The 12,364-nt window shown below is 52.7% G+C and overlaps 6 protein-coding genes across 6 annotated transcripts; 2 read left to right on the plus strand and 4 right to left on the minus strand.

Annotated features, from left to right (window-relative positions):
- Positions 1–541: 541 nt before the first annotated feature.
- Positions 542–1,501, minus strand: J4E85_010451 (uncharacterized protein; the record flags this gene model as incomplete). The annotated part of the gene is made up of 1 exon (XM_051474660.1): positions 542–1,501. One exon carries the CDS (start codon positions 1,499–1,501, stop codon positions 542–544), a length of 960 nt encoding a protein of 319 aa, XP_051321580.1.
- Positions 1,502–2,213: 712 nt separating this feature from the next.
- SED2 (Tripeptidyl-peptidase sed2) lies at positions 2,214–4,101 on the minus strand (the record flags this gene model as incomplete). Its single annotated transcript, XM_051474661.1, has 3 exons — positions 2,214–2,792; positions 2,851–3,962; positions 4,011–4,101. 3 exons carry the CDS (start codon positions 4,099–4,101, stop codon positions 2,214–2,216), a joined length of 1,782 nt encoding a protein of 593 aa, XP_051321581.1.
- An 889-nt stretch (positions 4,102–4,990) lies between these two features.
- Positions 4,991–6,338, minus strand: J4E85_010453 (uncharacterized protein; the record flags this gene model as incomplete). Its single annotated transcript, XM_051474662.1, has 3 exons — positions 4,991–5,310; positions 5,363–6,166; positions 6,326–6,338. 3 exons carry the CDS (start codon positions 6,336–6,338, stop codon positions 4,991–4,993), a joined length of 1,137 nt encoding a protein of 378 aa, XP_051321582.1.
- A 416-nt stretch (positions 6,339–6,754) lies between these two features.
- Positions 6,755–8,112, minus strand: J4E85_010454 (uncharacterized protein; the record flags this gene model as incomplete). The annotated part of the gene is made up of 2 exons (XM_051474663.1): positions 6,755–7,829; positions 8,075–8,112. 2 exons carry the CDS (start codon positions 8,110–8,112, stop codon positions 6,755–6,757), a joined length of 1,113 nt encoding a protein of 370 aa, XP_051321583.1.
- Positions 8,113–9,193: 1,081 nt separating this feature from the next.
- J4E85_010455 (uncharacterized protein) lies at positions 9,194–10,361 on the plus strand (the record flags this gene model as incomplete). Its single annotated transcript, XM_051474664.1, has 2 exons — positions 9,194–10,263; positions 10,349–10,361. The coding sequence occupies 2 exons, from the start codon at positions 9,194–9,196 to the stop codon at positions 10,359–10,361; spliced, it is 1,083 nt and encodes a 360-aa protein (XP_051321584.1).
- A 957-nt stretch (positions 10,362–11,318) lies between these two features.
- J4E85_010456 (uncharacterized protein) lies at positions 11,319–12,354 on the plus strand (the record flags this gene model as incomplete). The annotated part of the gene is made up of 2 exons (XM_051474665.1): positions 11,319–11,403; positions 11,459–12,354. The coding sequence occupies 2 exons, from the start codon at positions 11,319–11,321 to the stop codon at positions 12,352–12,354; spliced, it is 981 nt and encodes a 326-aa protein (XP_051321585.1).
- Positions 12,355–12,364: the final 10 nt, after the last annotated feature.

Here is a 12,364-nt window from a genome sequence, read left to right on the forward strand (position 1 = left end):
CCTGTAAAGGTACTAACTCTCCACCCCCAGCAACCCCGTCGCCTCCGCATCATCCGCCCTATCATCCGCTGCATCTTCCATGGCATCATCCATGTCAGCATCAGCGTCATCCGAGTCCACCAAGACCGAGGCGAAGACCACCGGCACAGAGACGCAGGCAACATCCACTGCTACAGGTGGGGCGGTTGCTATCGGCGCCGGCGAGGCCGGTGGTGTTGTAGTTGCTGCTTTGGGAATTGTTGCTTTGATGCTGTAGGACAGTTTGACTGCGTAGAAGGGAGAAAGGGCGAAGAGGACTCAGGAAGGGGTTGCGGTGGTGGATGAAGTGAGTAGCATTAGTGTACAACAGCGGAAAGACAGAAGATGTGAAAGAAGTTTGAATTAAACAATCATTGAATCATAACCGATGTCTAAGCACCGTGTGCAAATATCTTACAAACCCGTTCCTGTTCCATTCCATGCATATGCTATCATGTGTTCATTCCTTGCATCTATGCCTTTGTCTGCCATTACTCCTCCTCACTTATACCCCTATCCTCATCTATAAGATAGCAATCCTCCTAACCTGCATCACCTGCGCCCTAGGAACAGTCACCTCGAGCGCACCGTCCTTGAAACTAGCGCTCACATTAGCGACATCGATGCGTTCAGGAAACCTGAAGGTACGCTCGAAGGAGCCGTGAACGCGTTCTTGTTGTTGGGACTGCTCCTGAGGTTGTTGCTGAGGCTGCTGGACCGGTACCTCGGGCTGTGGCTGGGTTACCACAGCGGTCTCGGTGTTCTTAGGCTCATCGACAACCTTCTCCTTGCCCTTGGGTTCGCGTGGCTGGGTGGGAGATGATGGTCGAGATGACGGGAAGTCAGCGGCGAGGTCTTCGAAGTCGTCTTCGACGGTGGGTTGGTATGACTTGTGCGATGAGGTATCGCTGTCGGGTGTAGCGGCACGAGTGGTAGGAGACTCGGTCTCGGTGGTGGTCTCGACTTCTGGTTCTGACTGTGTCGCGGCAGGCTGCTCAATGCTAGCGGCAGGTGTGGGCTGGGCTTCGATCTGAGGTAGCTGTGGCTGAGCTTGCGACTTCTCCGACTGCCACTGGGTGTTACCAGCAATCTTCAGCGTATGCTCATCGATAACCTCAATGTTGATGTTGTCCTGTTCGAAGCCCTGGATGTCTCCATCTACCTGCCACCCCTGCTCGATCTGGTTGACTTGGAAGTCGGCTCGAAGTGCGCGCTTGCGCTGCAGCTGCCGCTGGCGGTAAGCTTCGCGTAGTGCCTCTCGGTGGGCCTCGATCTGCGCCTTGCGCTGTGCCTCGCGTTGTGCCTCGCGGTCGATCTCGCTCAGGAGCTCATCGACCTGGCTGAAGAAGTTGTTGTAGGGCGAGTATTGTGGGCGGCGAGGCTGAGGCTGAGGACGAGAGACGCGGTAGCCGTGGGCTGGTCGTGATACTGGGGCGCAGAAGCCGAAGGGGTTGCACTGCTGTGCCTCATAGGCGGGTGCCATGCGTGGAGTGAGGATGAACGCCATTGCTGGGGTACTTGGTTCGAGGTGCGAAGCTTGTTGGTCGATGAGAATAATAGTTTAGAGTAGTGGTAGTGAAGCTCAAGAGTAGTTGTAGATCGTAGATGTGTAGATGTGTTTGTCTTTCGAATTGATGATGGGCTTTTGGAGAGCAGGAAGACATGGATTTATAGCCATTATGGAGGCGTCGCAGGCAGCAGCCGATTGCGTGCGCGTTGATGAGCAATGCAGATTCCGTAAGATAGAGGACGATGCTGGAACAGTGTGGACGACGCGCGACGATTGGTGATGCTTCGAGGTTTGTCAAGAAGACGCGTGAAGCTTCGCGATTATTCTCGAAGCTTCTACGTCATCCAGCGGCTGAGATGGCTCGTGCTCCGCTTATGTAACCGCACCCGCCCTCTTCAGCTTTGCACTTGCCTCCGCGATGAGAACACCGATACGATGAACGAACGACCCTGCAGATTTGAAGGGTTACCGCAGAGTAGCAGCAATACTGAGACAAGCCGGGACCCTGCATAGAAGGGTTTGGCGATGTCTCTCATCATGACAGGGCGAGTAGCTCACATTACCAGTCCACCTGCAGCGTTCCGGGTTTCGCGATTGGTCCATGTCGTCGTTTCTCAATGCTTCAATCACAGTACATTTATATTTAGATCTATTGCATATCCCCCAAAACATCCCATCCGCTCATCTAAGCCTTATACCTAGCGGGCATAGCAGCCTTGAGCAGCTTGGGGAAGTTCGGTGTGCCGAGACCAGAAACCGGGTCCCATCCCGCAGTAGCGTTCCAGCTAGCATACGGAATAACCGGGCTACCGTTGGGCTTGCCGTTGAAACGGGCATGACCATCGCATCCTGTGCTGCCACCAAGAACAATGTCGTTAAGCGCATCGGGGTTGGAGTACAGCAGGGGGTTCAGGAAGCCAAGAGCGGGCTTCTTGGCTCGCAGGCGGGCGTCGTTGAGAAGAGCGACGATGCCACCAAAGGCGGGGGCGGAGCAGGAGGTTCCTTGGTAGCCCTTGAGAGAACCCTTGTCGTAGACGCGGTAGCCAAAGCCCTGAGCGCTGACGTCGGGGAATCCACGTCCGTGGCGGTTGAAGTACGGCTTGTTCTTCTGGCCGAGCTGGTGGAAGTACGCCTTGACAGCATCGTCCTGGTACGAGGGACGCTTCCAGTAGTCGGAGAAACCACCAGAGGAGAAGAAAGTAGCAGTCTCGTTGAGGTAGCGAGTAGAACCAACAGAGGTGACGAAGGGGCAGGCGGCCGGATACTGGAGAGGTACAAAGTCAGTTTATGTTTCACATGCACTTCCTACAGTCAGAACTTACCTGGGGCTGGAACTTGGTCGTGTTCTTGCCGTCGTTGGAAAGGCAGGCAGAGCCGGTACCAGAGTCGCCGGAGGAGAAGATGACGGAGACACCACGGCTACCAAGCTGGGCGAAAAGGTTGCAGACGCTGAGGGCGTACGACTTGGGCACACTCTGCTCATTCTCGCCGTATGAGGTGGAGATGACCTGAGGAAGGTCCTTCTGCTTGAGCTTGAGCACGCTCTGGAGGAACTCGAGGTAGGGCTCGTTGGCGCTGTCGGCCTCATCAGGCTGATCGAGATCAGCGACCCATGGACCACGGCCGCCGGTGCTGTACTCAGTCACGGGTAGGGGCTGCGCAAGACCGAGCATGTACTGCAAGTCTAAGTTGGCCTCGCCACTGTCGTCGCTGGAGTTCTGGTCGTTCAATCCACCGTTGAACTGGACGACGGAGAAGTTCTGGCCAACAGCCTCGGGAAGGATGTTCTTCTCGAAGAGGGCGAGATCGCTGTAGCGAGCGTACTCCTCGAGGTAGGATGCGAAAGCTGCCTTGCTACCACTCTTGGGGTCGGGAGTGTAGTCGATCTTGTAGAGCTGCTTCAGGCACTGGGGAGTGATGGAAGCATCACAGTTGACAGTGATGTTGGGGGAAGAAGCGAGCTGGATACCGAAGATCTCGCGCTCAGTCTCGTGGTTCGCACGAATAGCAGCGAAGCGAGTGGTCGGCTGAACGAGGTTGATGTGGTCGGCAATCTCGTCAGGGACAGAGTACTCAAGGGTGCGGAGAACCTTGCGGGGTGTGCTCTCCTCGCTAACGAACCAAGAGAACTTCGTTCCGAGGAGCTCGTTGGCAACACCGACGGTGGTCCTGAAGGTCACCCAGTCGGCATCGGTCTCGAACTTCTCGATACCGGCAGACTTGAGCCACGAAGAGACGGACGAAACGGTCTCTTCGCTAGGCATAAGCATGCGCTTCATCTCCTCGTGCGACTCATAGTGCTGGCCGTACTTGGGGTTTGAGGGTGTGGAGATGTCCATGACGGTCTGCTCAAAGCCCGCGGTATCGCCTTGTGTGAGCGCGATCTGGAGCCTGAGCGTGTGTGCATCAGATGCCGGGCCTTGAAGCTTCCATCCTGTTGATCGTTAGCACAGATCCAAACTTGTTACGGCATACAACCCACCCTCTGGAACTTCGAAGAGCTTCTCAAACGGCTCGGCGAAAGCCCTAATAGCCAACAGCGAGCCAACGATGAATGAAAGCACAGGAGCCATCTTTGCCACAACCGGTTTCCTTGAGCGAAGGTAGTCCGAAGCGAATGCGGATGAAGAGACAATGAACAGCGGACTGCATTGTAGTTTTATACCGCACCCACGGTCGACCTCAGTCCCTGCATGATAGTCGTGTTATTATCGACCTACCCCATGGAGTTTAGATTGCGATTGTCGCTCATGTCGTGGTGCGCATACGCGATGCGTTGAACGGAACCGACAGTACCCAAGCAAGGGGCTAAGAAAGACAAGCCTCGGACTGGGGGTCTTGACAAGGCTTGTGTGCCGGATAACCTCCTTCTTGTTTTGGCCGTGGCGTTGCGATAACATGACCGATGACCCCACCTGAGTGGTTGTGACAGGTTGTGACGTGTGGATCTTGTTCTGTGCGCGCTCGTTAGCACCGGGCTAGGGCCGCCCACTTGGGTTGGCGTTATAACCGGACCACTGCCTCGGCCACAGTTCATGCAAGGCACATACGAGCACCTTCCGGTAACAACGTAGTATTGGTCTCTAGAGCATGTCATCTGCATTCGAGATCTCCCTGGATCGTTTGGTAATTGCGAGCAATCTGGGTTTCTGTGATCTTCGCCGCCACCTGCATCCTGGAAAGAACCGTAACTGAGATCGTCACAAATGTCGGGCGGATAAACACCAGACTAATCTTGCGAACGGCCCGCCTATGAGAGCCGAACTCCCTGGGACATACATCAAGACATCGGTCGTAGCCTTCCATTGACTCTATCGTTACTTCCAGAGACTTGCCAGTCTAAAACCTCCAGCATATCGTACCGATGTGTATGCTGCCGATAAGCGACATGTTTGACTAGTAGCTTTGTTCGCCAAGTTCAGCGGGACGCTTAGCATCCTCGTACCTGATTCTCAGTGTCCTCTACTCATAGCTCAGCTCGTCATTGTTCCAGCAGAGCTCGAAGCCGTTTGCGCGGTACCACTCGATACGAGTGGCTTCGAGTTCGAGTATAGCCTCCACTTGCTCCTGAGAGTAGTCAAGAAGAACCCTGGTGAGTGCTACCACAGTGACCTCAAGGTAGGGATATCCGCTCGAACGTCTTTGCCCACCGATAGTTCGCCTCAGTGTCTCTCGCAATCTATCTGGCATATGTTCATTCGGCTTGGGGTTCATTGTCAGCTTATAATGCAGATATGACAGCTTCTTGTTGATAAGCTCATGTCGCCGATGTTCGATCTCATCTACCGCTAGTTAGAACCCTACATGTGTTTCAGAGCAACATCGTTAACTTACCTGACAAAGATTGGGGTATGGGAAGTCCCAAGGTGCGTAGTTTGCTCTCGTTGCAGTAAAAAGTCATGATCTCAACAAGAAGAGCGACACAATCCTTACTCCCGAAGAGATAGAAAACCCAAAGCAGCAGTATCGACTCGCGGCAGTATTCACCCTCCATTTTATCACCATAGATTTTGTTCATCCAGACCGAGGTGAAGAATTCCACCGCACTGGCGCAGTTGTAATAGTCGATGAGAATTCCCAGCTTCGCCATTAGTTCGAGGCTCACAGTCTTCGGGATCTGAGGGCTGCGTAGGTGTAGCATGTTCATGAAGAGGAGGAATGCTTCCTCCTCCCAATCGTCTGCTGTGATATGGTAACGACCATCGGCCTGCTTGCATCCCTCACTCCAGGTACCAGGTGAGAGCGCTGCTTTGAAGACCGGTGACGCCAGTTCGAGATGGCGTGACGAGACAAGATAAAGGACAGATCCCTCAGGAACATTCAGGATTACCCAATCCAACTCCTTTGTGATGAATGCCCTCGCAGGCGACTGGTGAACTTCGATATCGTCCGAGATCGACATCTTTGTGTCCCACTCTTTCATGCTGAAAGGGAGTTGATCAAGTATGTCAAGGTTGTCGAACGGTGAATCATCCCACCAAGCGAAGTATTCACCATCACCCGGTGATCGTAAGATTATGACTGTATCCGCGTCTGGGTCGATCTCATGTACAACTGGAGCCACACTCGGATGTTGTGGGTGAACCAGGTTGAGTGGTTGTGATTTGATGTTGAGCAGGAAGATCCGGTCGTATGAACCTGTAAGCCATTGTGCATACAATTAGTGAGGTCGTCCAGTGTTTTTCCTCTTCTTTCGATGAAACGCAAATGCACAGACGATTGCAAGTGGTTAGTAACGGGTGAATGGAAATGTAGTAGTGCTGGGAATCTACTGCCCACCGAGACGCTTCAACACACATCGAGGATGCATTGTCGCTTTCATCAATGCCAATCTTACTCTACGCGTGGTCGTGATAACGCCAGGTAGATCGTGCGCTTTCGCGAGGTGGAGGTGTAGCATACTGATCGCGTGGGGAAGGATCATGGCGCGTGAGAGGCGCGAGCCGCATGATGACGCAGACGCCACTGGGAGCGCTCGCTTCTGTCATCGTATCGTATTGTGCGTAGTATGGTGTGATCAGTCTAAAAAAGCAACGCGATGCTCGAATCAATGAGGGAGGTGTTGGAGGCTGCGTCGTGTTTTGGAGCTTGAGGCGCGATTCAATTAAGTGGAGCCTTGTCCAAGTCTGCACTAGCGCGAAGCGCGGCCCCGGGGATTTCCCGAAGTCGCCGCTGCAGTGTGAGCAGCCCATTTGCTCCTTTCTTCCTTGACACTCCCCATGCTGTTCACATCACCGTGCACGCCATTGCTACGACGAGCTGGGCTACAGCTAGACCAGCGCCTATGGCTCCTATCCTCGTCGCCCCTCGGCCATGCGCCGCCGTGTATCGTCTATTCAGTCTTTGGCCCATCTGATACGTAAGCGCGTCACGTTCTTTCTCCAGCTGTTCTAACCTGAGCGACATGTAGCTTTGCGAGGTTTGCAGTGTATTTGCTGAAGAAAAGCCTGCACTTGAGGCTTCGTACCCGACTTCGGTTGAAGTAGTTTGGTCAGGACTTCTGACTTCCTGCTGGATGCGCTCGTTCTCCAACTGCCGCTCGATACGTTGCACGTTTGCCAGGATAATACCATCGTCTCGTGCAAGATTATTGTCCCATATCATACGGATATCGCTGAGCTCCACTTTCGTACGCTCAATGTCCTCGTCCACGGACCGCATATTCCCAGCCATCTCGGTAATCGCATCTTCAAGCTCGTGCAACTCGTCTCTCCGGGAATTATGAGCCATCATGGCTAAGCTTCCACGCGCATCGTCTATCTTGGCTTGCAATGTCTCGAATGATTCTGTCAGATCCTCAAACAAGACTTGACCGGCCTGCGTCTCATGGATGAGCCGATTCTCATCTACCAACTCTCGCTGGAACGCCAGTGTTAGCCTCCTGCTTTTTCCCACGATGTGTTGCAGTATTTTTCCTGCATCTATCTCTACAGCTGATAGCCTGACTAGTTTACCGCCGTGCTGTATAACATCTTGGATCTTCTCGCGGAGTTCCTCGTGTCGCAGTTCGGCTCTTACGAGCTCGTCTTTGGTAGCTCTATCCCACATGGTAGTTGCCACGACTACTCCACAGAATGCTTCTTCTCCGCACATATTCTTAAAGGCACTCAGCCCACGCACTGCAGAGCCTTGGAAGCGATTGTCTGTGATGCGATGGAGGTAAATGATTCCGCTGAGTTTGATCTTTCTTTCGTAAGCGGCTGCTAACCAGTATGCCAGTTCCTGTAACGTTTCTCCATCGGATCGCCGACTATCGTTGAAGCCGGGCGTGTCTATCAGATGCACAGTCTTCCCGAGTACGCTAGTCGTGTGTATCGATACCTGGCTCGTACCTGTTGGTTGGAATCAACGACCGGTCAGACTTCAGGGCCGCCGAGACGCCTACATGATGAGAGTCCATGCCCGGAAAGACGTTCTAAAGAATTGGTACAATGCTCGATGAAAGTAGATTTGCCAGCACCAGTCATACCCATGACTGCGATGAAAAGGTCATCGGGGCTGCCAGGCCCAGTCAGTTCTGCGTCAGTAGAACCAAGATTTACCTACTCAACTGGTTTCGAGCCTTCAAGATTCACAGTCTCCATTGTGGAAACGATGGGTGACTGTACCAAGTCGCAAATCAGTGTGTACAGTTGGGTCTGGATATTATCCTGTGTTCACGTTACGATAGCTTGGTTACTCCGCAGCAGCTCTCGGTGCGGCTAAAGGCACTCCTGCGGCAAGGTTGTACAGCCCACCTTCCTACCGCATGAAAACCACCAATCAGCAACGCACACGTCAAATCTACCGCAATCGCTGTGCTGCAGGCAGTCCTCAAGTACGCCTCTGCGCCTAGGTACAGTCCGTGCGCGATTCCGCCTGCAGGCCGCATAATAGCGCCAGCTAAGGTCAGCATCCCAACTGGAGTGTGCAGCACTGTAGCCTGCCCTTCTTGGCAGCTTTGTATGCGCTTGCGTCTGCTGTCATCGCATTGCCTCATTGTAACGCGACTTCTTATTACGAAAACCGTACCAGTGTAATGTGCGCAGTATGAGCACTTTCAACATCTCGCCGACCAGAAGGGGAAGTCACGATGCGCTGGAGCCGATCCGCTCACATGGAAGTTCATCCAACACATTTCCTCCTACAGCTCTTACAGTTACGCGGTTCAACCAGAATGCGCCGTCTTCTCGGTATGAACTGAACATCTGCACGGTTTCGTTATCTGATCTGTCGACAGAGCGATTGGCATTCTTGTCATGGGCCTCACTGGCGCTGGAAAAAGCACATTCATTTCCCAAGTCACACAGAAGAGCGCAGACATCGGGCATTCGCTAAAGTCATGTATGTTTGTCTTGACTACTCGGAACATCCACCTAATGAGTTTAAGGTACCACTGATGTCGTGTTCCAGACATTGCAGCGAAAGAACGGCCAAATAGTATATCTCATCGATACGCCAGGCTTTGACGACACTCATTTGGAATACGCAGCAGTGTTCCGAAAGATTGCTTCATTCATCTGTACCTACTGCGATGGCTATGGGCGTAGCATTCCAATCGGAGGAATGATCTATGTGCAGCGAATAACAGACATGAGAATGTCGGGATCTTCACTCAAGAGCCTCCGGATTTTTGAGAAGATTTGCGGCGAGCGACACTTTCAGGACGTTGTGATTGTCACAACGATGTGGAACTCGCTGAAGACGAAGGAAGCGCATGATGCCGCAACGATGCGTGAAAAGATGATGGGAGAAAGACCCGAGTTCTTTGGGAATATGATGCGAAATGAAGCTAGAATGGAGCGATACCAAGGCGATACCTATAGCGGCATCCGGATCGTCGAACTATTGGCAGAGAGACGGAGAATAATCACTCTGCAATTGCAGCGCGAGATGGGACGAAGCGTAGCAACGAAGCTCGAAGACACGACAGCGGGAAGATATATCGACGGTGAACTGGCCAATGCACGCGAGAAGTACGAGACGCAAAAGCGGGAGCTAGAGGAATGTGCAGAGGAGGCTGAAGATGATGAGGACCTAAGAAGCGAGTTCTTCGAGCAAGCTGAAGACTTCACTCGCCTGGTCGACAACATCGTAACTGATCAAAAGAGTCTTTCCGTCACACTCGAAGACATGCGAAATGAGCAGGTGGCATCGTGTAGCATAGGTCGCAACGATCAGGCGGAGGATACCTTGCATGAGAACAACTCCGCGCGCATCTTCGAGCTTGAGTATGAGGTTCAAGGGCTGAAAAGAGTGATAGAAGAGCAGCGTGTAGAAGGACTCCTGGCACAACGTGAAGGCATCGAACGAATCGACGCCGCCAGGCAGGAGATAGCAGAAGCCAAAGAACGAGATCAAGTTGTGCGAGAGAAAACAAAGGAAAGGCGGCCAAAAGAGGTCATTACGTGGATGCGAGAGTTCTTAGCTGGAAGACCCGCTGGAGATATTGTACCACCACCACGTCGAGCCGAATCCATGCCCATAGATCCAAAGGGCTCTAAGAAGCCTGGTTCAAAAGCCTGGAAGCGGAGCCGGTCAAAGGGTCGTCAGAGTGGTAGACCGGATATCAAGCGCACATCCTCGGATGATCACCCAAAACAGTCCTCCACTACTCCGCAATACCTCCAGGATCAACAGACCGACGAGCCTGGCTCCCTCGATGTATCAGAAAACGAGTATGAGAGCGATGTGGAAGACTCGTCGTCTCCAATGTATACGCTGTATCACACTCATTCGTATACGCCTGTGGCCCCGTACGCACATAACAGTTGCTATCACGTCTTGCCTCACGATGTGTCCAGCGATCCTACTGGGATGGTGCGCGTCCCACCACCACAGCCTCAGCCTCTGATGCGAAGGATTCCACATTCTGCTGGGCCGCCATACGGCCATCATGTTCTCAGAGCCCCTTCACATAACACTGACTCAACCGGCGATTCCAATTACCGTTGATAGAGGAGACAGGTTGAATCTAGCTCTGATTAACTTCTCTCATGTATCCATCAGTTTACGGCGAGTATACTTCCACTCCATGGCAAGCTTAGTCATGAGGAATGTATCGTATAGCCATCGCTAGGCTTGCAATGACGTGGGGTCTCCATAGCTGCATCCGCGTGAACCTTCAGACATTCATATCTTCTTATCTCCAGATACTATCTAGTGTGGCACAGTCCATACCAGCTCAGCGCGTGGCTGCAGAGACGTTCAGTAAAACCAGCTGTGTCATGACACTTGGGCTGCATGCACTGCCCCGCGACGAGATGCGCCGAAGTCAAAACTTGGGGGCTCGACGGAGCTGAGAACTTTCCGGTGAACCGCAAGGGACGACTGCAATATGGGTATTCTACAATGGAGGGGCAGGCACGACGTTGGTTCGTCGGCAGTTAGCCTATTAGCCGCCGTGGTGCGCTGTCAATACATCACTAAGCCGGGGGCTTGCATACGAAAGCAACGCCGTACATCGAGGCGCAAGACTGCTCCTAGCGTCATGTGAGGCTATGCATGAACCTGTAGTTCCCTTCCAGGATGCTCTCTTAGAAGCAGTTGCCTTGTCGCCTTGTCGGCTATGCTGCAGCATCCACCCCAGGAATGAGAAGCTTTGATCGTTCGGCTTGGATAACTAGAACCCGACAAATCTTTTGCCCTCCATCCGTAATTGCGAAGAATTAACGAGAAGTATGACGAACAGAGTGGATAGCCCTCATCGTGAGGTACCTCCTCTGCCAGAATTGACGTACGAGCCTATCAACCTTCTGACGACTATTTGCTGACTTTATTGCGAAGGCCCGACGATGTAATCATTGCAGTGATGGGCATCACTGGCTGCGGGAAAACAACTTTCGTCAATCTCTTCTCTGATCGCAAACTCGAGGTCGGACATGGACTGGACTCATGTGAGAGCCATGGCTCACTTCCTATCTATCAAGGACTGAATAATCATAGGCACAGTATCCGTCCAAGTCGTGCCATGTACGTTTGAGGATGGCACGAAGGTCTATCTCGTCGATACCCCCGGTTTTGACGACACCTATCGGTCCGACTCCGAAATCCTGCGTGAAGTCGCGCTCTGGCTGAATAAGGCGCACACGGAAAAGCTGCGACTGGCTGGCATCATCTTCCTCCAACGAATCTCAGATGTCCGAGTAGGCAATAGCGGAGTTAAGAACATCACAATGTTCCAAAAGCTGTGTGGCGACGGCCCGCTGTCGAGCGTGGTATTAGCGACGACAATGTGGGACATGGCCTCGCCCAATGCTGCAATCGAACGCGAGAGAGAATTACAAGAACAACCACAATACTGGAAACGAATGATAGACTACGGGAGCTGCGTAATGCGTCACGACAAAGGAAAGTCGTCAGCGCTCGAAATCATCAAATACCTAATGAAGCGAAAGAAGCCCGTAACACTCGACATTCAACACGAGATGGTGGACCAGAATCTCGAACTAGTCGACACAGGCGCTGGAGGCGCCCTAGCATCAAGTGTAGAGGGGCTCATCAAACACTACGAGAGGAAGCTAAAAGAGCTGGAACAAGAGCTCAGGGAAGCACACGCCCAAAGCAACAAAGAGGACCGCGAGATTTTGGAAGCAGATAAAAAACAATACCAAGACAATCTCGCGAAGCAACAGCAGGAAATGCAGAATCTACAGGTTAGTGCGGCGCAGCTGATAGAGGATACTAAGAAGCGGTTTGAAGAGAGCGAGGTGTCGGCTAGGGAGAATATGCTACGAGCTCAGGCGAATCATGCCGCAGAGCTCGAGAAGCAGAGGGTGGTGTTGCAGAGACAGTTCAAGGAGAAGTATCTGCAGATGATGCATGAGCGGGCGTGTAATGTAATGTAGCGGAATATAA

Source organism: Alternaria conjuncta, assembly GCF_024043145.1.
Source record: "Alternaria conjuncta strain BMP 0040 chromosome Unknown scaffold_23, whole genome shotgun sequence".
Lineage (NCBI taxonomy): Eukaryota > Fungi > Ascomycota > Dothideomycetes > Pleosporales > Pleosporaceae > Alternaria > Alternaria conjuncta.